Raw genomic sequence first — 25,442 nt, 5'->3', positions numbered from 1 at the left:
ATCTATATCGAATTCAGAAATCAAATTGAAATCTACTTCTAATGTTAGTTATTTAAGTGCGTACTCAGTTCAGTTTGATTTATAAAACAAAATGCAAAATGCACAATTAAACCTTTATTGATTGGTATATTCCATCAAACATAAAAAAAAATATCATTATTAAATAATAACTAAAATCCAATTTTAAAAAATATATAAATAATAATAATAAATCTAGTATAAATCAATTTTGCTTAAATTTTAAAGGAATTGAAATTTCAAATGTATTAACAAAAAAATCCAGCTTAATTAAATACAATTTAGTCACTTAGCCAAATAACCCATTTTTCACATCAAACAAGGTGCCTGCAAAATGAAGTAGATTCAAACTGCCTCAAGGAGGGAAAAAACAAGAACTTCAATCAATAGTTTAAACTATTCATGTGTACACACAACTATCGCAAGCCAAAAAACGAACAAAATGCAAAGATTTAACAATACATCGCTATATAAAGAAAAGAAAACTTAAAGAAAAGAAAACTTACATTCCCATTGCTCGTGCAACGGAGATTCCACATACAACTAAAGTTGCATAAACGCTGCAATCAATTAATATCGCACCCATTACATTCTGAAATACTAAACCAAGCTCCAGAGTCTTACCAATCAGTCCAACCAGGTCATATTCAACATTCCTCGTTGTCGATCTAACACGGTCATTTTCTAGGAGAAGTCGTGCGAGTACAATTGTGAAATTGGTGAGAAGAAGAAGATAAAGTGGTCTGAAAACTATTATGCTTAGTATGGGGAATCCAAAGGATGACAGAATTGGTAAAATAGCAATGACTATGGAACAAAGAAGCCGAACAGTTTCTGAAGCTGCAACAGCAGAGTTTATTTTACTTGGTGAGAAGAATCTATTGAGGGATCTTGTTTCAACACTTGTCTCAGATTCAGGTAAAACTGCTTGCTTTTCAGTTCCACCACTGGTCATATCAATTTTGTCATGGTTTTTCATAAAAGAGGAAGATTCATTGTCATCAGCAGGTGAATCTGCAATGAAAACCATGTCCATTTCTCAGCTGATGGAATTTTGCAATCATTTTCAACAAAAGAAAAAACAACATTGACACTGAAACGTGACAAATTTCGAAACAGGTTTGCACCTTCTTATGACATATACTCATCCAAATTTGGGTATTCAGATATGAGAAACCCGGGCTTTTTGGATTAATCCAAGTAACCCTTCATCAAATAAGGCCTTGTTTCTTTCCTAATCACATCATTAATTATCTATCATAAGAAATGTTCTTGGCTAAAATGAACTGATGAATTCATTTTAAGTGAGACCTAGAGCCCTAAACTCAATGACTAGTTAACCTAGTTTGTAGCTTGATGGGTTTACTCAGTAACAACTAACAAGTGCTAATTTGAAAGTCAGGCATCAAAATGAAAGATGGGTTAAATGAAAATACTCTTACTTGATTGTTCTGAAACCCCAAAGCTAGAAATGATACTATAACCAGAAAACAATTGATCTTTTCTATAATGGTAAGATTTAAAATTGTGGGTTAATTCCCAGATAAGTAAAGAACCATCATGGGTCATTTCAGATTGATCTGCTTTGGATTATCAACTAATTAACATATGGGTTAGTCAATGGCGACTACATGTGAGTGTGAGAGAGAGATTACCGGTTGATATATCAAACTGATTGGAGATTGAGGGAGGTGAAAACGCATTTTGTGAATGAATGGGCTCAGTGGATGAAGACGACGGTAGGGTTTTGATTTGTCCGGTGATGAAAGCCAACCGATCGGAGCTCCTGTCAACTATACGACGTCGCCGAGCTTCTCTGGTGCTGGTCGCCATCTCAACACGCAAAACGGAGAAAGGATACTGCCGTTTGCGGCAATGTTGTAGATCTATCGAGATTTCTGCACCGCTTTCTGTATCAATACTCTAAACCACTCGAATATTCGAAACTGGTTTTTTTTTTCAACTTATTTGAGATTTTTTTTTAAGTTTTATTAACAAATTTTATTTAATGAAAAATATAATTTTTCATTTTTAACTGATTTATTTACTAAAATGTTCTTTCATATTTAATATTTAAATTTAATAAAATTAAATAAAATTATTTAAGTCTATGAAATGAGTGAATTAATAATAATAATAATAATAATAATAATATGATATTGATGAAAAATTTTAAAAAAAAACATATAAAATCACAAGAAAAAAATCCACAAGAAACGCGTTTTTAATACATTTATCTTTTCTTATTTTAATTTTTTTTTTTAAGAAAAAGTGAACTCATTTTCTCTTTGTTATTTGGACAATATTTTTTTTATATTTTTTAACTATTCAGATTTGAGTTTAATTTGTGTTTGGTTTATTGTGATATTTTATTTAGCTAAATCAAATTTATTATTTTTATTTTTGTAATTCGAATAATATTCATAGTTGTGGATGAATTGTTTACTATTCATATATATTAATTGTGTTGGTGTCTTTTATTTCGTATTAATAATTGAGATAAAGTTGAGATTTAAAGTTAGTTTTTTATTTGTCCAATCTGTATTAGTTTTTCATTATTTTAATCATATATAATATATATAAGGAACCGTTATCACTGATATAACCATTTCGGACGTTGTTTACAATGGATAGAAATAATACATGTTTTAGTCGTAAATCATTTTGAGTGTTTTTCTTAATGAGTATGGTGAGTTACATACATAAAAAATACATATAATATAATGATTAATAAATACATATTATATTAATCAACGTGACATTTGATATACCCAAGTAAGTAAGTGTAGGTTGATGCTTTGTTTGAGATAAAATTAACTTTTGTGATTAATTTTTATTGTTGATATCGATGATGGATTTTGTTGTTTAACATCCTCCCGCAAGCAAAACGGGGTGGCACAGACAGTGAGTTTGTCACGAAAAAATGCAAAACATTTGGATGAAAGACCTTTAGTAAGGTTATCTACAATCTGATCACGAGTTGAGATGTATTGAATGATAAGTGTCTTACGAGCAACACGTTCACGAACAAAATGAAATCAATCTCAATGTGTTTGGTATGAGAATGAAAGACAAAATTTGCAGAGTGAAATGTAGCACTAATGTTGTCACACCATAGGATTGGAAGACGATTCAGAGTGACGTGAAGCTCGCCTAGAAGAGATTGGAGCCAACAAAGTTCAGCAATAGCATGAGCAATGACACGATATTCAGACTTTGTACTAGAATGAGCAACAACATGTATTTTTGGGAATTTCAGGAAATGAGATTGTCTCCAAGAAATACACAATAGCTGGTGGTGGATCGACGATCATTAGGACATCCGGTCCAATCAACATCAAAATATGATGTAAGAGAAAGTTGTGATGATGACCGAATTTGTAATCCATGATACGGTGTATGTCGAAGATAACGTAATATTTGTTTTACAGTTGCCCATTGAGTAGTGGAGGGAGAGTGCATAAACTGACACGCTTGATTAACTGCAAAGGCGAGCTCATGATCTGTAAGAGTAAAATATTGAAGAGTGTCAACAATGCTTTGATGGAGAAGTGGGTCACTCAAGGGTTCACCATCATGTTTGGAAAGAGAAGACCCAATGGCAACAGTAGTGTGAAGTGTATTTGAATCCACCATATTAGTTGTCTTGAGGATTGAGAAATATAGTTAACTTGATTAAGAAAGAAACCGGTAGGAGTTCGAGTAGCTTCAACTCCAAGAAAATAATGAATATCACCCATGTCTTTAATAAGAAATAATTTACACAATTTAGATATCGTAGACAAAAGATGGGGTGAAGAGTTTCCCGTAAATATAATATCATCAACATAGACTAGTAGATAATCCAAAATATCGCCTTTGTTATAGAGAAATAGTGATGTATCGAATTTGGATTCAATAAAGTCAATGGATAATAAAGTCCTACATAACGTGGAGTGTAGAGTACGCGGAGTTTGATTTAGTCCATAAATGACCTTTTATAGATGGCATACATGATGTGGGAAATCAAGATGTATAAATCCAGACGGTTGAGCCATATAAACTTCTTCAAGTAATGTTCCATGAAGAAAGACATTACTCAAATCAACTTGGTGAATAGACCAATATCGTGTAACAGCGAGTGAGAGAATGGTTCAGATAGTAGTTGGTTTGACAACCGGGCTTAAGGTTTCCTTATAATAAATTTTATATTGTTAATGAAAACCTTTTACAACAAGTTGTGCTTTGTGTCGTTCAATTGACCCATCATTTTTCCGTTTAAGCTTAAAATTTGCATCCAACCACATTGCGGGCTTGAGTTCAGGGAATAAGAGTTCACGTGTTATTCTAGAGTAGAGAATTATACATAGATGTCACGGCATCCCTCCAAGTAGTGTCTTTATTGACCGATGAAACACATTTAGGTTCAACACTAGAGGAAAAATTGATATTTAAGCAATGAATCTGGTTTTTGGCTCGAGTGATCATGGGGTGAAGGGAACATTTAAGGGCACAAACATGTGAAGTACAAGGAAGAGGGTTTCTAGGAATAGGTGTGGATTCAACCAATGTGGGAGTAGATGAGTTAGGGAAAGATTAAGGTGGGTAGTGACTGGATTGATTGTATTATTAGGAAAGAGTAGGTATGGTTGGTTGTGGAGTATTAAATGTTGAGGTTGTAGATGGAACAGAATATGTGAGGATAAACAACGATGGTTGTTGGGTTGTATGAGTAGGTGTAGAAGGTGATATTGTAGAAAAAGAAACATTTGTTCATTGAAGGTAACATGTTGAGAGATGTATATATGACCAGTTGGTAGGTGGATACATTAATAGCATTTGTGAATCGAGCTATACTCAAGAAAGGTACATCGGGTGGACCGAAAATCCATCTTGTGTTGGTTGTAGGGTCTTATGAGAGGGTAACAAGAAGACCCAAAAGTCTTTAGAGAAATATGGTCAGGCACACACCGAAATAATATTTCCTATAGAGAGCGATGATCTAGAGAAGGTGACGGTTGTCAGTTGATAAGATATGTTGTGGTGAGAGACGCATCATCCTAATATTGAGGATGTATCGATGCATGTGCCCTTAAGATGAGGCTGATCTCAGTGATATGCCATAATTTTCGTTCAGCAACTCCATTTTATTCGCCCGTATATGGGCATGAGAGTCGGTGTTGTATACCATGAAGTTCTGTCAATGACCCAATATTACGATATCCTTCACCCCAATCAGTTTGGAGCATTTTTATACTCCGATTGAATTATTTTTCAATAGGTGCCTTAAATTTCACAAATGTAGATAACACATCCAATTTATTTTGAAGTGGGTATAACCACGTATACCGACTATAATCATCAACAAAAATGACCATATAACGAAAACCATATGTAGAGAAAACGGGAGTTGGTCCCCAAACATCATAATGAATTAAATCAAGTGGAGCAAAAGTTTTTTATTCATAATTTGGAAAAGGTAATTTATGAGTTTTTCCAATCTGACATTCTTCACAGACATTAAAGTTTTTGTTTCCTAACATAGGTAACTGAAAATGAGAAATAACATAAGATGTGGTGGCAGCACATGAGTGTCCAAAACGATGATGCCAAGTAGACGATGAAGCTCGAGAGGCTGTAAGAGCATGTTTAGGGATGGTTGATGGAGAAATGTAGTATAATCCGTCTTTAAGTCTGCCTCGAAGAACTTTCATCTTCGTAGAGAGATCCTTTACCAAATAATAGGAAGGATGAAATTCAAAGAATACATTATTATCAACTGTAAATCGAGCCACACTCATCAAATTCTTGACAATTTGTGGAACATGCAAAATATTTAGTAGATGTAGAGTTTGATTTCCACTATTAATAATAGAATTATCAATGTGAGATATGGATAAAGGATTACCGTTACCAACTGAATTGTTCAGTTCCTTGATATGTTAAGTGAGTATGGAGATTTTTAAAGTCAACCGTAATATAATCAGTAGCACCCGAGTCTGGATATCACGCAGGATCTGAGATCACTGATGGGCTGACCATCATAGCTGCAGGCGGAGCCGGAGGTTGAAAGTTATGATCAAACCTACGTCGATAAGTATTGGCAAGATGTCCAATACCATTACAAAGTTGACATTGTTGGTGAGAGCGACAATTATCCGATGTATGTCCAATTCGATCACAATTGGTACATTTCGGACGTTGATTACCACCATTATTATTTCTACGGCGGTACCCGTCACGAGAAAATAATTTATTTCTAGATTGAAGATTATTGAACCCATAATTTGATCTAGATAGACTCGAATTATTATTTATATTATTGTTTGACCTATATAAAGGCGTCTCACTCTAGCTACCACTAGACTCGGACTCGGGTCCATTGACATAAGAATTTTTAGCCATATAATATTCAGAGGGTCCTGAATTTGATCCCCTTCCTTTCGGCGATGGATTCCCGCGAGAGTTTCTTCCACCTCCTCTATGTCGTCCGAAAGCAAGATTGGTTGAGACATTGTTGGCAACATGATGCGCCAGTTCTAGCCGTTATTCGTGGTTGAGTAGAAGTCCGGTGAGTTCCTCGACACTCACCGGTTCGAAACGTGTGGTTACAACAACCACTAACGCTTCGTATTCTAGTCCAAGACCACTCAAGATATGAGTGAACAAATCGAGTTCAAAAAATCTCTCACCAATTGCTACAAGTGAATATGCTATAGATTTTATAGATTGAAGGTATTCATTCATTGATTTATTACCTTTCTTCTGAGTTTGGAGCTGTAGTTGCAACTGAACCAAACGAACTCTAGATTGTGTTGCGAACATTCTTTCAAGTGTAGCTCAAAGACGCAAAAATGTCTCACATTCGTCGCCAACAACTTGAGCAAGAATGAAATCTGATAAGGTAGAGAGGAGACAACTTATGATTCATTGATCTTTCTCCTCCCATGCTTTAAACTCATGATTTACGACGATGGTGGGTTTCTCTTCGTCATCGTCAACAATAGCTTCATCGTCTTGTACCAAAGTAATCGTTGCACAAGGGTTGGGTGGGATTCAATAACAAATTGAAAAAGACGATTGCCTTTAAGAACCGATATAACTTGACTTTTCCAGATTACAAAGTTGTGTTGATCAAGTTTAACAAAGATCGATTGAAGAAAGTTATGAAACAACTAATTTTTATTTGATTTAGCTATAGGATTGAAAAAAAGAAAGGAGTAGTCCAAAAGACGCTCTGATACCAAGAGAAAAATAAAAAATATATAGAATATATGTTTTAGCCGTAAATTACTTTGGTATACCCATTACATTAATCGACGTGACTTTTGATATACCCAAGTAAGTAAGTGTAGGTTGATGCTTTGTTTGAGATAAAATTAACTTTTGTGGTTAATTTCTGCTGTTGATACCGATGATGGATTTTGTTGTTTGACACTTAACGACAAAATATTATATGGAAAAAAAAGTACGTAATAAGTTATCGAACTCGTAAATTCTCGAGAAAAATGATTAACTCCCCGACATAACTTTTCCTAAACGAATGTGAAATCTTCGTAATAATAGTATTATGAATGATATGCATCGAACGAATATGATCATTGAAAGTTCGACAATATCTTTAAAATCAGATAGTTAATCAAAGAATAATAGGGATGATAACTCAACTATATATGTTTGTCATATGAACCGCATCATTCCAAACTTTTCAGCAATTACCTAAAGACTCGAATATCAACCAATGATTTCTAGTAATACTGCAAAAAAAAAAAAAAAACTTAAAATACTAATCATCTCTCAACAATCAAAAATAACCGGCGCATACTAGAATGACTACAATCATATTGTCTATGATTTTATACACTTTATAGCTCTAATTTATCCTTCTAATTTGTTCAAGATTATTTAATTTTTATTCTATAGACTACATTATTTTTCAAGGGCCATTTAGCATATGTTATTAGCTTAATAAATTGTTTAAACTAAAATGTTCAAAGAATTCTTTTAATTAAAGCTTAAAATTTTTCAGTGAAACGGAAAGGAAAACATACAGAGAGCTGCAAAGATTTCTTGAGAAAGAGATGATGGAAGATTTTGAGAAGAAAGCAGTTTTAACAGATGAAATGGAGACTGAGAACGGTTGCGACTCAGCGAAAACTCTAGGTTTGCTCAGGCAATTTCTCCAAATTCAGCAACGAAGAGCCGAAGCTTATTCAAAGCTCAAACAGTACGCCCTAATCCCTCTTTGTCTCGTATATTTCTCTCTTATCTGCATACTATTCTATCGTACCATTTCATTCCTTTGTAACAATCGATTGAATATGAGATCAACCAGAAAACTGAAAAACAAAGGATCTGAATTTGTAAGAAACGTTCAGTTAGTCACCAGAGCACTATAATTAGTCAAATCTTTTGAGCTGTTTGTGGAAATTGTAAACTCGATGGCAATCTTTGTTTTCTTTATCAAAAATATGCTTTTAGTGATGTTTCCTGTTGAATACCATCTTTCTCTAATTATCTGTCTATCAAAGTTAATTTCTCCAGTTCCTTGGGAGCTGAAGAGTTTCTTTAGGGTTTTTATTTATAGCATTCACCTTTTAATACGATCCTCTTACAAAACCCATTACCTAAGTCAATCAATTTGGAGAATTGACAGTCATATCTGAGTAGAGATGCAACATTTTAAGAAATAATGCTGATTAGGTTCACTATGTTGGTTGTAAATAAGACTGACATTGCTGATATTGAAATTAAATCTTGCAACCTTTTATCTACTACATTCTTCTCCTGATAACCAAAAATTATAGAATTAAAACTTGTGTATATTGAGTTAAAAACAAGTCGGTTTGATCCTAGGTCCTACATGTTTTCTTCAATCTTGTATTCGATAGGCTAGTTTCAATTACAACTTCTGAAATATTAGCAAAGGCGATGCTAACTAAGGTGTTGTAACAGTGAAACTTATGCTGTACCTTTACCATTGCCAGTAATATTAGATACCCTATTTAACTGTAACCTCAATTAACAGTCTTACATATGTTAACATCCAGCCACTGTTCTTTTTAGTGTTATAAAACAGATGCCATGAATTATTTTGCTGCCTACTAAGAACAAGTTGAGCCTCAATGTTATAAAACTTGAGCTTGCTAGAGCAAAAAGGGAATGTGGGAGACTTTTGATTCTGTTTTACTGAAGATTATTGTTGCAATATGCGATAAATAATTGTTTGTGAAGAACATCTTAGAATTAGAATATGGCTTTGGTGTACCTTCAAGAACCAATGTTTGAATTAATTTCTGATAAATAATCAATGATTTGTGGGCTTGTTAGTTTTCAAAGTGATAGGCAGTACTTGCTGTAGAAACCTCAAAAGGTCTCGCTATTTTATTTGAATTCTAGGGCTGTGAAATTTAATGAATAAAAGAATTAGCCCCGGATTGGGGAGCATGCTGATTAATTTATAGTTTTACTTTAACTGATGACAATGGGTTTAGAGATAATATAGAATGCGAAGTTCTTCATTTTCTTATTGTTGTTTCCAATTCAATATTTTCATCTTAGATTGAATCATTTATTATGGATGATACTGCTGCACCTGTAACATTTCAACAGTGTTTTATTCTTGTTTCCAATCCAAGAGCTGGGTTGATGAAGTTTGATGTAAAAAGAGATGTATTTGGGTAAACGACAAATATATCCTTAATGTTTAATATTTTAAAATGTTATAGAGAATAAAGTAAGTGTAATTGGGTATTTTGATTGATTATTTGAATGATATGATTGAAGAAGTCATCATGGTTCATAATGTATTTGGAAATAATCTCAAATAATCCCACATCAAACAAGCTCCAATATTTTCAAATCAAATATTGAATCTGTTATTATCAATGATATTATTGTTACACATTTTTACATTCCAATCTTGTTAAAGGGGATTTGCAGATTATATGGTTTCTGGAAGCGAGACTATATACCAGCAACTTTGTCAAGAAATAACATCGGAATTCAATGAATGCTCAAAACAGGTTAATCAAATGACTTGAAATTGTCTTAGGGTTTGTTTGTGCATAATAGGTTGTTTCCCACTATTTGTTGACATAAAGTGTTTCTTCAATACATAGATTCGTGAAATGGAGTCCACATTTATGAGTCCCGACTGCCTCAGGGATGATCTGGCTCGACTTCTTAGATCTGTTCAAGTACAGGAGAAGCAGAAATTAGAGCTGGTAAAACATTTCCTCAATTCTAGACTTTCTTTCCTTGCTTAATAAACTATTCGTGAGTTCGGTTATGGACAATCCTAACATAGTAACAATCACGGTTTCATTGGAAAATCGCAAAGTTAAAATTTGAAAGAAAGAAAAAATCGTTTCCTAAGTTTTATTTTGAATCGTGATGAGTATTGGATCGTGATCTATTTTGTTGTTTCATTTGTTATATAAATTATTTTCTAAATCATGATCCAAATGTAATCCTTTGCTTTGTTAGTATATAGATTTATTTTCTTATGATGATGAGATTTTTTCTAGATATTTTTTTGCCAAACCTAACAAATATAGTTTTTTTTCTTATGATACATCACAGCACATAGGTATGAGATGATTCAATCTGATCCATTGGATTTTTTTAAGTTTTAAAACCATTGTTTATTACCTGGAAGAAGCTATCACGATTCTCGCAGTCATGACCCCCACTTGCAACAAAACGTTCTTAGTGAGAATCGAACATAATCCATTAGATTAGTAACAGTTTTAACACAATTTGATTAGAAATACAATTTTTTGTTGTAAATAGAGATGAACAACTTATTTTACTATGAAAAATGGCTTTTTTGTTGTGAACAGACAGCCAACATTCAAGTATTAAAGAAGGCTGGACGACCTTCAGAACGGCTGGTAAGCCATGAAAACTGCAGATTCAAGAAGCCAATGGAGCACGAATGTGTTCATCTCCACGAGATAACTGAAGCTGCTGGTACTGAAGATGCTGAAGCAGATGCAGAGTACGATAACAGCTTGAAGGAAGCCATTAGAGGTGTCCAGGATACAGTAACTGTAATCAACGAACACCTAGAAGAGGTTAGATACGAGATTGATGCCCTTGAAAGCCAATCCGAATGACTCCTTGTGATTTCAGTAGAGGTAAAATCGTCAAAACATCCCTTCTTTTGGTAAAGTTGCTCAAACATCTATTTATGAGTGACATTGCAACTATATGGGTAGTTCTTATGGATTTGATACATTAGATGAGTCGATCAAAGCGCATAAATTTTTTGTTTTTGAATTCATTCTTGATACAATTTTTGGGTGTTTGTACTAAAACCATTAACAAATTTATATATTTTCTTCAGATTTTATATAGTTTGTTTTTTTGATGATTAATTTTTTTTGAGCCTATATAAAATTAGAGTATGCACTATTGTTTATGAAGATTTACCCACATTGGGTAACTAAGTGATAAGACTTCAATTATCATTGATAGGTCATTATGGCAAGATGTGCTAATTCAAAAGGCACACTATAATATGAGGACTATTTTGTCAATAATGACACCAAGAACAGCCACTTCTCCATAACCCGTGGGTCTTGCAAACTTTTATTAAAAAAAAACAATTAATATTTAAGCGAAATTATATAAATATTTTAAAAAGGAATTTTAAAATTTAGGGGCAGATATATATTAGGGTTGAGATGGGTTTAAGCTCATCTGAAAAAGAAAAAAAGTTTACGAGTTAGAAAATGTGACATCTCTTCATTTTTTATTTTTTTAAAATTTAATTAATTATTTATTTATCTAATTTTAAAAATAAGTAAAAACTTAAAGTTTCGAATTAATAAAAACTATTTTTATTTTTATATCATTTATTTATAACATGGGACACTAATAAAGAAAAACATATTTTTTTTATACTTAATATGATCTTCAAAATAATTTAGACAGTGTATACAAATATTTAAGCACTATTTTTAAACAAAATTTATTGACTAAATATGAATATATTTGAGAATTAAAATTCAAGTGTTCAAATGAAACTATTAAATCGTAAAAAATGAACAAACTGAAAAGAAAAAAAATGTCGTTTTAAGACCTATTGTTTTTATTAGTTAAAAATTAGAGTAAGATATATATATATATATATATATATATATATATATATATATATATATATATATATATATATATATATATATAAATGTCTGGTTTATAACTTTCTTTGATTTGAGATGAGTTACAATATATTTATCTAGTGTTTTATATATTATTAAGAGTTTTAAATTTATTTTTTTAATAATAATATAAATTTTCAATATATTATAAAATATATATATTTTGTAAACGCTGATTTCGTATCTCATTAGGAATACGGTTAATTCCCGCAGATTAAGCATATAACTCGCAAATACACTTAACCATTTAATCAAGCGCAAAACTTGTCGCCTAAAAGACTCAAATTTAGGACTTCCGGGAGGTTAGAGATATCCATATCTTGTTGCCGCTAAAATTGAAGAAGAGTTTATATTATTTTTTATTTGTTTAGAAAATATAGTATAAATCGTCCCACACAACTTTCTTAATATCAAATTGTAAAAATTCTTCAAGAATGGTAAATACAAATTCTCAAGAATGAAACGAAGATAATAAATACATTCCCGGTCTCAATTCGCAGTCACAAGATTCTCCGAAATCGAACCGGACGAGAACAAGAACCATTACCATCCGAAACGGAAGATTGTCCGAACCAGCATTAAGGGTAAATAACTTCAAACCCCAAATCATAAACTTACCCTTTTAACTTCTTCTCCACCATTCAGCGTTCTCTCTCTCTCTTGTTCAATTATCAGATAATCTTGTAGAAATCAGAGCAGATTCATCGCGGCGCGTCTTTTGAAATATTCGACTCTATAAAACCTGCCCATCAACCGCGCCGCCTTGCATTCCCTAGTCTTCACTCTTCCTGTGTTTCCTGTCAATTTCCTTCGCAATCTCTTTGAAGCTGAATGCAGCAAAAAACCCCTAAATTATAGGCACCATGAATGCTTCAATTATAGGTATTGTTCCCTTCTCCCTCGCCTCAATCACACAAATATTCACTTTGTGTGATTTTTTCCTTTTGTGAAGATCCACTGCAGGGAGATTTTCCAGAGGTGATAGAGGAGTATCTGGAATATGGGACTATGAAATGTATCGCCTTTAACCGCAGAGGAACGCTTCTTGCTGGTAATCTCATTGTCTTTTTCTCCTTTCTGATTGTGGGTGGGACTAGGATTGTTGTTCTTTCATTACTGCTGCAAGGCATAGCAAGAACTTTCTATTCCTCGGTTTTGGGCTGGAAGTTTTTGTGTTCACAAATAATTGAAAGTGATTTCGCTCATTTTCACGGGTTCTGTCTTTCTGTCAAGTTAGTTTGTTTCAGTTTAGGATGTCCAGTTGCCTTTTACACAGTTTGGTTTGCCTATGATATATGAATGGGTTGTTCTTTTTTTTTTCCAGCTGGTTGCACAGATGGAAGTTGCATTATCTGGGATTTTGAGACAAGAGGAGTTGCTAAAGAACTTCGCGATAAGGATTGTGTTTCCGCCATTACGAGTGTCTGTTGGTCAAAGTATGGTCATCTCTTGTTAGTCTCTTCAACTGACAAGTCACTAAATCTTTGGGATGTGGTCAAAGGAGAAAGAATAAAACGAGTAGTTCTTGAACAGACTGCATTACTAGCTCGTCTTCATCCCGGTTCCTCTACTCCAACTGTTTGTTTGGCTTGTCCATTTTCATCTGCTCCCATGATTGTTGACTTGAATACAGGGACCACAACTGTTCTACCCGTGTCTTGGACCGAGACAGCCGTTGTTTCTGCCCCTACTATTACTACTCCTACTACCACTGCACGTAACAAATTTTCTGATGGATCTGCCCCTTACACTCCAACCGCCGCTTGCTTCAGCAAGAACGGTGATTTGGTCTATGTGGGAAATTCGAAAGGAGAGATACTTATAATTGATTACTCCAATGTTGAAATCTGCGCTGTCGTACCTATTTCTGGAGGCTCTGTTATAAAAAACATTGTATTCAGCAGAAACGGGAAATATCTTCTCACAAATTCTAATGACAGAATGATCAGGATATATGAGAATCTTCTTCCACTGAAGGAAGGACGAAAAGCACTTGATGAATTGAAAGAAGATGATTTGAAAGCTGTTGGAGCAAAAAGCCTTTCGCTTTTCAGAGAGTTGCAAGATTCGATAACTAGAATCCATTGGAAGGCTCCGTGTTTCAGTGGAGATGGTGAATGGGTGATTGGCGGTTCTGCTAACAAGGGAGAACATAAGATATATATTTGGGATAGGGCTGGGCATCTTGTGAAAATACTGGAAGGTCCTAAAGAAGCTCTGATTGATCTGGCGTGGCATCCTGTTCATCCTATTGTTGTCTCGGTTTCGTTTAACGGGTTGGTTTATATCTGGGCCAAGGATTATACTGAGAATTGGAGTGCTTTTGCTCCAGATTTTAAGGAACTTGAGGAAAACGAGGAGTATGTGGAACGAGAAGATGAATTTGATCTAATACCCGACACAGAAAAGGTAGATATGATTTTTGTAGTTTTATTTTATTATTTGGAGTAACTTTTTTTCTTCTTTATTTCAGGTGAAAGAAGTTTATGTGGATGAGGATGAAGAAGTAGACATTATTACAGTGGAGAAAGATTCCACTTTTAGTGATTCCGATGTTGAAGATGAAATACGATTCTTGCCTGTCAGTCCTATCCCTGACCTTCCTGAGCAACCAGATAAATGTGTTGATAGCTCGTCAAAGGCGGTTGAGAGCCACCATTCAGCATCCCCTCTTTCAGAAGAGGCGGTCCAGAATGGCCGAGCTTCACACAATCCAGAATGGCCGATACATGAAGGTAAACTAAAGTTCTTTTTCTAGCACGAGAAAAAACAAAATAAAACACAAGTTCTTCAATTCAACCCTCCCAGGGTAACTTAAGAGGTATGAGTATTTGAACTGAGAGATCGAGGTCTCAAGTTTGATTATTAGTAAAAGAACCAGATACATGTTTGGTTGTAAATTAGGGATTTTAAGTGTAATCAACGAGTCTTGGGATGAATATTTGTTTAGTTTACTTATTAATACTATATATATGGCAGCTAGGTCATGTAAAATATTTGATGTAATCTCTTTAGCTCCAACATTAGTTTGGCATTCCCTTTCCCATCTAACGAAGTCTATTTTCTCATCTCCTTTATTTTATTCTTGATCTAATATCTGTTATTACCTAACCCTGATATTTCAACACTAATAAGAACACCTTGATTGAAGTGGGGTAATGACTTTGGGATGATGTGCTAGCATGATTTGAAGAACCAAAAAAAGATTCATCGAAATTTACCTAATTGCATATGATAATCTAATCTTGTTTTTTCTTTGCAGATGTAGAAAACTCTACTGTGGAAGATGCAAACGGACTACTGTCGAAAAGAAAAAGGAAACCCTCGGAGAAGGTCCTGGAGTTGCAAGCGGAGAAGGTGAAGAAGCCGCCATCGAGATTAAAACCATCTACGAAGTCATCGAAAGCTAAACCGAGATTTCTTGTGGAGCAAGAAACTAGTAATTCCGACGCTAATAGTGAGTCTCGTTAGATTTTTCACATTATATGTGCAACTCTAACTTATATAAACAATCTGTTAGATTCTTTTATTTCTTTGACTAATCTGATACAAGTCCATTTGCTTAATTTAAACAGTGACAGCCATTTTACATCTCCAAATGATTATTATTTAACCAAAGGATATTTATAATTCACATTTTTAGTTTCTGTACACACTCAACTATATTTAAAGTTTAGCTTCTCCTGAGAAGAGGTATGCCCCAAATGTGACAATTACTAAAATCGCAGCCCCCATGTTCACTAGTAGTTGTCTTTCTTCGTTCATGCTTCGTTTTCCTAATCCTTTGATGGCCTGTCGAAAGTTGATACCATCGGTTTTATCCTTTTCCTTGTCTAAACCAATAATACCCTTTTGAGGATTTTTGGTTTCACCACTCAGTGCTGTCATTTGGGGTTCTTTTCCACTTTCTTGGTCGAATTTGGGCATGTTAAGGTTGTTAACATACCTTTCTCTATAATTTGCGGATTCAAAAGCTTGTTCTGGGATAAGATTATTGCCTTTAGTCTTGCTTTCTTCTTGCACCCTTTGAGAAGGTTCTGGAATTGGCTTTGGCGCAGGCACCGGTTCTTGTATAAGTGGTTTTTGTTGTTGTTGTACTCGATCATTAGGTTGTTTGAATTCTGTCTTCTTTGGCATGGTAATGATTAGAACTCCTCCTTGAACCTTGGCATGAATTCCTCCAAGGTTACACCGATCTGGAATGCGAAAATCTTCCTCAAAGCGATTCCATTTGTTACCCGCAACTAAACGCTCCCCTTGGATCCTTAAGTTGTTCACTCCTTCGGTTGAAACCCTAATTTGTTCTTTCATAAAGCCTGCCACAATTTGACAAATTTATCAACATGAACAATTTTTGTTTCCTTTCTTGTTTCAATACTAAAGTACTTACCAGGGAGATAAAGGAGAAGAATGTCGGATTGTTCTTCTTCGTTCCATTCTGACATGGGCTTGAATACTTCATACACGGGTCGTACTCCACCTCGAATCATTGGAGTAGTATTTTTGTTTGAACTCATTGTTTCATAGAGAATCAAATGTGTATATATATAGAGATGTTAGATTAAGCCTTAAGGGAAAGGAAGGAAGCAAGGAAGGGAGGAAGATGGCTTGTTGGGAATGGGTTTCTTGAAATTGAAACCATCCCAATTTAATGTTTTGGAGACTACTAAATAAGATTTCATGTTTTCTCATTGTTGAAATTGTATTCATACCAAAGGATGGTGTGTTTATACCTTTTGCTTAATGAGGAAGGAATGTTTGTTAATGAAGAAGACAAGTCAAAGACAATTTTAAGGTTCCTTGTTTGGCATTTGCTCTTGGCAAAGCTTGTTAGCATTGCCTACAAGCAAAACTTTTAGAGCTTGTCTGGTTTATGATTTTGTTGAATTAAATTAAATTACTTGTAGATAGTCTATAAGCCATGTTTGAATAGGTAGAATTTATGTTCAAATTCTATAGAATTGAAATTGAATTACTAAGTGGAAAGAAATTATGTAACTATAATTTTTAACAAATTTGATTTAGTCTCCTCTTTTTTTTTTTTTTAAGTGATCATTCGAATTCATAACTTGCTAACATAATTTCTTACCCTATACAAATAGAATTTACATTGAATCATTTTTAGTATGTATTAATATTAATATATTCTAATCACAAAATTAACAAAATACTTTAATTGGTCGAAATACTTTTACCATTTATATCTACTTTCAAATAAAAGTTAGCGTAAAAAGAAAAATTGGAATTACGATTCTTAAATGCGTGTGAATTTATTTTAGACAAAATTGTAATATATGTCATATAACAAATCCTAGGAAATGACTATACAAGCAACAAATAAACCAAACAATCCATAATGATAGTTGTAAGTTTCTAAAATAAGGAGTTTTGATTAATAATCTCTTTCTTTTTTCATTTTTCAATCTTTCTGATTCATAAATTCACAAATCTTTCTGTTGTGTGAAACCTTAGCTTGCAATCTATGATTCTAAGCTATTAGAAATCTTAATTTTTTGTCTCCTTGGAGAGGTTTTGTTCGATATGTTTCCTTCTTTCATTTGAATGATAGTATAGTGAGCTGCAATATTAATTTATCTTTTGATTCACTTGATTTTGAAGTTCTAATTATGTTGAAGATTTTAAAGAATGTCAAATTTAATTGGTCTTGCAGCGCAATACGAGTTCGTAACGAGGATCTCCAGATTATTCGCTGCTAGTTAATAATCCGTAAATATTATGATTTAGTTTGATTGCTATTGTACCTGCTAGTTTTATTGATTTCATTTCTGCAAGGTGTGACATCTGATCCATGAATTGTTTTTGTCTATGCAATGTAGCTCTTATTTTTCACTAAGTTGGTAGGTACATCTATATGAATGAAGGTTTGTTCATTTAATTGATGTGTTTTAATTTCAACGTCTAGTATTCATTTTGTTGATTTTTTTTTTCAGGTTATGTTCAAAAGTTTGATGATAGGTGCAAGTGTCATAATTCATTTATGGTAGATGATCTCATTCTTGCTTTTAAGTCAACATTTCTAATAAACTCTAAAATGTTAATTAAAATTTATTAGGTTTGTGTTTGAGTTTGGGCTTTAACCTGATCAAATGTTATTTAAGTTTTATTGTTTTAATGTTTATCCTATAAATATGTTATTGTTAAGAATTTACATTGATAAAAAAACATAAATTTAGAAAAATAAAATGATGCAAAAACTATGTATTCCTTTTTTTTACAGTGAAATCTAGTGGCGGCTGAAGTTGACGTACTTCATTTAAGTGAACCACTATAAATCTATGTTTTCTTGTGTTTTTCTTTCTTTCATTTTTATAAATCGTTTCAAACATATCAGATTTTGGAATCAAAATCTTAATAACGTTAGGATTTGGATTCTCCAAATCTGACCTGCTTGAAACGATATGTAAAAACGTAAGAAAAAAAAGAAGAACAATAAGACACAAATTTATAATGGTTCACTCAAATTAGTTACATTCACTCCAGCCGCCACCCGATTTCACTATAAAGAAGAAGAAATATTAAGTTTTTCCGCTCATACTTTATTTATCTAGAATTATGTCTTATTAATGTAAACTCTTAACAATAATATATTTATAGGATAAACATTCATGTAATAAAATTTTAATAACTTTTAGTCAGACCTAAGTCAAAACCCAAACACAAACCCAATAAACTTTAATTAACTTATTAAAGTTTAATATATATACAACAACTGTATCTTTACTACATGTTGAAGTCGTGTATAACATTTCAATTTTGTGACATTGAGCAACAACTATTGCTCATTTAGTGACATTGCACGTACCATTTTCACAACTAAAACTATGACTTTCGTCATTAAGTTGAGTAACAGAAATCTGTTACGAAAGGAATTGAGAATTAGGGCTATAAGCCCTAGAATAAGCTGGCGGGTATAATTGTCAGCATTTATTTTACAAATAAGCTGTTTTATCAGTAAATATTTTATATTTTAGTAGTTGGACAACTGTAATTGGTTTTGGAGGGAAAAAAAGTTGGGCTGGACAACTGTAATTGGTTTTGAAGGGAAAAGAAGTTGAGTTGAACAGCTGTAATTGATTTTGGAGGGAAAAGAAGTTTGATTGGACAGCTGTAATTGGTTTTGGCGAGAAAACTTGGAGGGAAAATAAGTTACAGCATTTGAATGATTAAGAAGGCAACAATCTGAGAATGCAATTCATTCAATCAATATTTCAATCTAAGGTTAGTAATAATTCTCTCTCCTCAATTCCTATTCTCCTCTACAATTCTAATCTCATCTATCTGATTGCAGAATATGTAATCACAATTCTCTCCTTATCTCTTCTCATCCTGTCCAATCTCAATCTCTTGCTAAGGTACTGTTCTGCCCTAGATCTAAACATTACTAAATCATAATTCATAGCTTATCAAAATCATATTGCGCATTAAACCTAAAATGTGTCACATTTTTATTTCAAATAAAACCGTTTGTCACCTTTAATTTAATGTCCTCATGCTTAAAATATTCAGTGCCTCACCATTTGTGATATAAACTTTCTCACAGTTTCCAACCACATAATTCTCCATAAATTATTTATGTGTAGTGCCATGAAAAAATGCTCCCGAGTCCAAATCCATGAGTTTATCGGGCTATCAACTGACAGAAGCAACGCATCAATGTCATTTTCTATAAATACATTGGCTGCATTATTTTTATCATCATCGTTTTTTTCGATGCTTTACAATTCATTTTTAAGTAACCATACTTATCACAATTCCAACAATCAAATGTTCCCCAAACTTAAGAATGATAATTAAAGAACTGGTCTTGAAATTCCTGGTTAGAAATGTTAGCCCAATTCTATTCCCTTTCTCTCTCACAACACCTAAATTTCTATCCGATTCTTATACGTTCAGTCTTCCCATCTTTCTCGCCTCCATCAACCACACAGTGTAAAAATTAACCGGATTAAAAAAGGGCATTTGTTGTCTTGGTTCCTTCGACCACGATTGACACTTGAGGTTTAAGCAATATACCGTAGGAGACATGACACGGCGAGTCCAGCGGAGGTGTGGAGTCAACCGCCTCGACAAATCCACCATCGCAATAGGGGAAAACATCAACAGTGTTGGACGAAGCCAAACGAATTTAGTGCACTAGTAGGACACCATGGAAGAATTAAGTCTCAAAATACAGATCTAAAAAGTGAAACAAGTTAGAAAGCAATCGTCAACAATTTTGGTGGATAGGGTTAATTGGGGTGAATGAGAGTTTATATGGAGAAGAGGAAAGAGAAAGCGGTGTGTAGAGTACCCTAAAACCCGGTTTGACCTGTGGTTCATCCGGTTGACCTGTCGAACCAGAATTCATCAAAACAATCGGTTTGATCACCGAAACGGTTTGGCTCCGTTGACATCTCATTAAATATATGTAATTATTAATATAGTTATTTCTTTTTTGAAAATATATATGTATGTTTCTTCTTCTGCTTCCTGTAATCATGAATTAATATAAATGAAACTATTTTTTTTTACCTGGGGAAAATCAGTCCTTGGACACAATTAGTGATAAGATTGTCAAGTCATTTAATTGTTTGGGACAATCAATTAAGTCAATAATAGACCTGAACAATCAAATTACATTCATGTTTTGTTTTTCTTCTTTTGGAAAGCAGAAAAGAATATAGGACAGAACCTTGAGTTCAATTCATTGACATGTTAATCTTATCCCGATTGCAAAGGAAACTGATTCATATAGAAAACCTTTTTTCTGCAATTTCTCTCTGTTAATAGTTCTCAGTTCTTACCTTAAAGCTTCTGCCATTCTTCTCCTGATCCATCTGTTAAATTTTGATGCATGTGCATCCATGTGGGTGCACCAGTCTGCTCAACACAAAGATATCGGTTAAATCTTCTCACTGTTTTCAGAATTGAGATAATTATGGGATCGATTTGTATAATACATTTGACAGTTTCTAATAATAATCGGGTGATTTCTATGTAAGATTTATATAAACGCAAAACAAATGGATTTCCCTATAGTCTCATGTGCATGTAATATGTAGTGCAAGTTTTTACAAAACAAAATCATTATTAGCCATTAGTGTACCTTCATTTCGAGTAAAACTTTGGTTAGATAACCTTGTTGCTTCTCACCTGAAAAAAACATTTGGATAATAACATGTTATATACTTTACATAACAATAAGAAAGCAAGGGTATATCTTACCAGTTTGTTCCCATTGATAAAATTTGACCACCCATGTATCGACACCAATTTGTGCAGAAGATATCCGGTCCAGCCATACCCTAAATTGTGTTCTTTTTTTATCCCCATAATACCCTTGCACCTCAACAAGATACTGCTGTAGAGATTGTTCTGTTCCAAAATGATTGACAAAAATACCAAGTGGACTCTGGGAAAAAAACCAAAGCCATTTGTAAGATGCGAGAAGGACAAAGATCAACTATCCCGTAATGAAGTTCTATTGAAATAAATCAAGATGTTTTTTTTAAAACCTTTTAGGTCTGCATTTAAACACAATACCGTTACCAAACGTACAATTTTTTCGCAACATATGCATGCTTAGCACAAGCATTTGAAAAACAACATCGAGGTACTTGAAGTTCAACTAGGGGTGATTGCGGATCAAGTTGGTTCGGTTATTCGACAAAATATCAATCAGCCTTAATAGACCAGTTTATACCTTATCAAGGCCCTTTATCTGACCCTATATACTATGTATCAAATATAGGTTTCAAGCTATATACAACTACAAATTCACATTCTACATGCTTGTGAATTAAAGGAAATCAAGTACAAAACACAAACGAAATAACAACTTGATAGTAATAAATAATAACTGTTTAAAATAAATTTGTCTAATTGAATAAATGTAACAATAGATAAACAATAACTGAAATCAGATAAAGAAAAATGTAACAACCCACAATAATTGAGGAAACTTAAATTTCCTTATTGAACATGCTTATTTTCTTTCATATTTGAAAAGAAAATAATGATAACAATAAAGAATTATTATTTAACAAGTTAAATATTAACGAATAGTAGTTAAAAATATAAATAAACAAATTACATGTTTTAATAGTTTCAAGTTAGTTTATATGTGCACAACATTAATATATTTCGAACCCAATCAATTTTGAGTACAGACTAAGGGGTGATTGCATATTGGGTTGATTCAATTTATACTGTAGATCATATATCTGACTCTAAAAGAACGGTTTATACTCAACACTTCATATCAGGTATTCAGTTTGGGTAGGTTGCTTGGGCTGCTCTCTCCTAAGTTCTGACATTCTTAATAAAACATAATTTTAGTTTACATAAATAACTAAGAAAAATGTTTTCCAAGGATTCTGGAACGAGATTCAGTTATTGTGACTTACAAACACGGATTTAAATCGCGCCAAAGACTGCTCTGATCTATGGACTTCTGCACGTCGCCATCTTTCATAAAACAAATAGAAGTTCACCACCTCATGGCTAACATTGTCGACTTCTCGCAATGAAAAGTCATCCATGTCCCTTGCAGAAATATGTGGGCCTAGACCAAATTTATCAATAGCCTGTATGATTGCAGCAGCACACCTCTCCGACGAATGAAATATGTTGGGGTTATTTTTGGCATTTTTTGCATGCCACTGCAATAACTCTTCAAGTGCATTACTAACCTGCTCTAAGAGAACAAGTAGTCAGAATAATAAGCATTTTGATTTTGGTAAACAAGAAGAGAACATATGAAACAGACCATCACACCATAGATTTTAGGGAGAGTAAACAGGTCAGTGTCGTTTCCTGAGTCTCCACAAACAAGAACATTCTTAGGTGACTTTCCGGAAGCTTCATATGTTCTAAGCAAATACTCTAGAGCATTCCCTTTGCCAGCAGCTTTTGGTAAGACATCCAGTGCTATTCCATTGCTATAAATAATTTTCACATCTAACTGAATTAACAGTATTTATTATCAAGTCATTGCATTCTTCACATAAGAGAGCCATACGATAAAAAGTGATTACCCCACGTTCTTCCAGGCGTTTCAATAGAATCTCCATGATTCTCGTGGCTTTATATTTTTCAACATAGAAGCTAACTTTGTGAGGTCTTTGTTCTGTTTCTGACTACAAAAATACAGAAAACAGTTAAGTCCAAACTTTTGCTGGATTGCATTCACCTCTTTGTTAAGGAGTAAACATGAAATCATCTCTTTGTTAAGAAGTAATCATGATTTTAATCTTTGTTTTCCTGTTAGGGAAGCAAATTGTGGGAGGAAAGTTCATTGTTTTCCAAATGAAGAAAACATATATCAACTGAAACATATGTATCATCGTCTAGGATGACTATGGATCAGGTTGGTTCGGTTATTTGGCTAAATATCAGACTTTAACAGAACGGTTTATACACTATCAACTCTCAACATACAGCCCTTCGGTTTGTCAAAAACATATTCCACGTGTTTGTGAACTAACTTCAAAACATTTAATTAAATGAAATCAAATCAAATAAAAAGACACCCACAAAATAACAATTTCAAATATATCATCCAATTGTTTGTTACAAAGATAAAAACAAAATTAAGTCTATTAGTGCTAGAAAATAGTAGTAAATAATTAGTGTTTAAGATAAGGTTTTTTAATTGAATAAATGTAACAATAGATAACAATAACAGAAAGATAGAAAAACTCTTTCAGGTTAAATGTTAATGTATATTATTAGCTAAAACATAAATGGAAAAACTTACATATTTCAATAGTTTCAAATTGGTTTACATCTGAAAAAAAATCTTTGTTCAGCCCAACATTATAATAGTACAATTTAGGGGTGATTGTGGATCGGGTATGTTCGGTTTATACTCAAGAGCCTATACCGTGCCTTAATAGATCGGTTTATACTTTATCAAGACCCTATACTCAACAATCATGTGTTTTTTGGTTTGGGTATTATCAGGTAGGACAGGTTGAGATGTTTACCCCAGTACCACACAATTCTTTGGTTAATACTTAACAATACCTGAAGAACAAGATCGGGAAATTTTGCAGTTTCTTCACAAACTATGTCTCGATTCCAGTTTTCACTGATTAATTGCTGCCATGCAATATCTTGTTCCATTGATTCACCATAAGTAATCTCCGTCCCTACAGACATCACAGTTATATCCGGGGTTAAGAGCGGTTTCATAGTCCTCAGTTGTTTGTAAATCGTGGGTGACCTTCCAGTTGAAAAGACAAGCAAAGAGTTTTGACGATAATAGGTTTCCCATAGTGAATTGAACCTAAGCATGTCAAGGTTTTCAGGATCATCATGATCAACCTGCACTTTTTAAATTAATAACCATTAATGAATACACAAGTAGGAGGAAGATAATAGATTAGATTAAAATATAACTCAAATCACACCATTGTATTGTCAAGATCTGAAACTATCATGAGGTTGGGTGAATCATTTAGGCAATCCATTTAAGCACCACTTCTCTGCAAAAAAGAAGAATAGTCTTATTAATGATTTGAAATCTGGAAAGCTCAAATGTTCGAAGGGAAAGAAACCCTAGTTAGCTAGTACATACAAAAGTTGATATCTTCTATAGAAATATAGTAATTAGCAGCTAATGAAAATGGAATTCATCTGAAAACCAAAAGGGTAAGCGAAAAGACGTGATCAATCATGAAACAGAAGCAGGGATATAGAAGATCAATAAGCGAATGTTAAGAAGAGTAAAGGATGAAGATTAACAAAGTGGATCAGAGAAAGAAGAAGAAAATACCAAATCAGAATTTTACTTCTTTTGTTGGCCACAACTCAACTGCTTACAGTTTAATCAGTGATTCTTCGAAGCAGATGTACTAAATATAAATGGCATCTAAGTATTCCATATTAGGAACATAGATTTGAAGAACATTGACTAATATTAAAATTATTGTTGGATAATGATCAAAATCTTAGTATAATGAGAAAAAATATTAAATAAAAAAAATTATATTTTTTTTTTATAGTAACGAAGGAGCCACCGGGGAAATTTGATGAAATGGCCCATAACAGTTGAAATTCCAAAAAAGGCTGCGCTCGTTAATGTTGTCAAAAAGGGTTTTTTTGTCATGCGAAATGTCAGAACTACCTCTCGCGCGCCAGATTTTACGCTCATTGACGCGAATTGTCATTCACGTGATTTAATCTAAAACGCGTGATTTCATTTACGCGTTTTAAATGAAACGCGTGAATGGCAATTCGCGTTTTTCAATTAACGAGAATTCTCATCCACGCTTT

The 25,442-nt window shown here is 33.4% G+C and overlaps 5 protein-coding genes across 6 annotated transcripts; 2 read left to right on the top strand and 3 right to left on the bottom strand.

Annotated features, from left to right (window-relative positions):
* Nucleotides 1-520: 520 nt before the first annotated feature.
* LOC124943715 lies at nucleotides 521-1,851 on the bottom strand. The gene is made up of 2 exons (XM_047484190.1): nucleotides 1,674-1,851; nucleotides 521-1,032 (listed from the first exon to the last, which is right to left on the bottom strand). The coding sequence occupies exons 1-2, from the start codon at nucleotides 1,849-1,851 to the stop codon at nucleotides 521-523; spliced, it is 690 nt and encodes a 229-aa protein (XP_047340146.1).
* A 6,156-nt stretch (nucleotides 1,852-8,007) lies between these two features.
* On the top strand, nucleotides 8,008-11,346 carry LOC124942110. The gene is made up of 4 exons (XM_047482534.1): nucleotides 8,008-8,224; nucleotides 9,929-10,022; nucleotides 10,119-10,223; nucleotides 10,842-11,346. Exons 1-4 carry the CDS (start codon nucleotides 8,079-8,081, stop codon nucleotides 11,115-11,117), a joined length of 621 nt encoding a protein of 206 aa, XP_047338490.1. The 5' UTR covers nucleotides 8,008-8,078; the 3' UTR covers nucleotides 11,118-11,346.
* A 1,437-nt stretch (nucleotides 11,347-12,783) lies between these two features.
* On the top strand, nucleotides 12,784-15,755 carry LOC124942413 (protein RBL-like). Its single transcript, XM_047482919.1, has 5 exons — nucleotides 12,784-13,046; nucleotides 13,117-13,215; nucleotides 13,489-14,573; nucleotides 14,638-14,899; nucleotides 15,427-15,755. The coding sequence occupies exons 1-5, from the start codon at nucleotides 13,028-13,030 to the stop codon at nucleotides 15,633-15,635; spliced, it is 1,674 nt and encodes a 557-aa protein (XP_047338875.1). The 5' UTR covers nucleotides 12,784-13,027; the 3' UTR covers nucleotides 15,636-15,755.
* Nucleotides 15,749-16,705, bottom strand: LOC124942414 (inactive protein RESTRICTED TEV MOVEMENT 2). The gene is made up of 2 exons (XM_047482920.1): nucleotides 16,555-16,705; nucleotides 15,749-16,480 (listed from the first exon to the last, which is right to left on the bottom strand). Exons 1-2 carry the CDS (start codon nucleotides 16,679-16,681, stop codon nucleotides 15,831-15,833), a joined length of 777 nt encoding a protein of 258 aa, XP_047338876.1. The 5' UTR covers nucleotides 16,682-16,705; the 3' UTR covers nucleotides 15,749-15,830.
* Nucleotides 16,706-20,947: 4,242 nt separating this feature from the next.
* Nucleotides 20,948-25,022, bottom strand: LOC124941564 (sucrose-phosphatase 2-like). 2 transcript variants are annotated; one of them, XM_047481905.1, is made up of 9 exons: nucleotides 24,943-25,009; nucleotides 24,578-24,652; nucleotides 24,391-24,491; nucleotides 24,192-24,316; nucleotides 23,201-23,302; nucleotides 22,933-23,127; nucleotides 22,571-22,855; nucleotides 21,271-21,576; nucleotides 20,948-21,044 (listed from the first exon to the last, which is right to left on the bottom strand). In XM_047481905.1, exons 3-8 carry the CDS (start codon nucleotides 24,482-24,484, stop codon nucleotides 21,355-21,357), a joined length of 1,023 nt encoding a protein of 340 aa, XP_047337861.1. In that variant the 5' UTR covers nucleotides 24,485-24,491; nucleotides 24,578-24,652; nucleotides 24,943-25,009; the 3' UTR covers nucleotides 20,948-21,044; nucleotides 21,271-21,354. The 2 variants fall into 2 exon arrangements, with proteins under 2 accessions (XP_047337861.1, XP_047337860.1); XM_047481904.1 differs by having other exon boundaries at nucleotides 24,192-24,491; nucleotides 24,943-25,022.
* Between the last annotated feature and the right edge of the window lie 420 nt (nucleotides 25,023-25,442).

The sequence above is a fragment of the Impatiens glandulifera genome, chromosome 6 (assembly GCF_907164915.1).
Source record: "Impatiens glandulifera chromosome 6, dImpGla2.1, whole genome shotgun sequence".
NCBI classification, from domain to species: Eukaryota; Viridiplantae; Streptophyta; class Magnoliopsida; order Ericales; family Balsaminaceae; genus Impatiens; species Impatiens glandulifera.
Note: the sequence above shows the minus strand (reverse complement) of the source record. Positions and strands in the feature narration are given on the sequence as shown.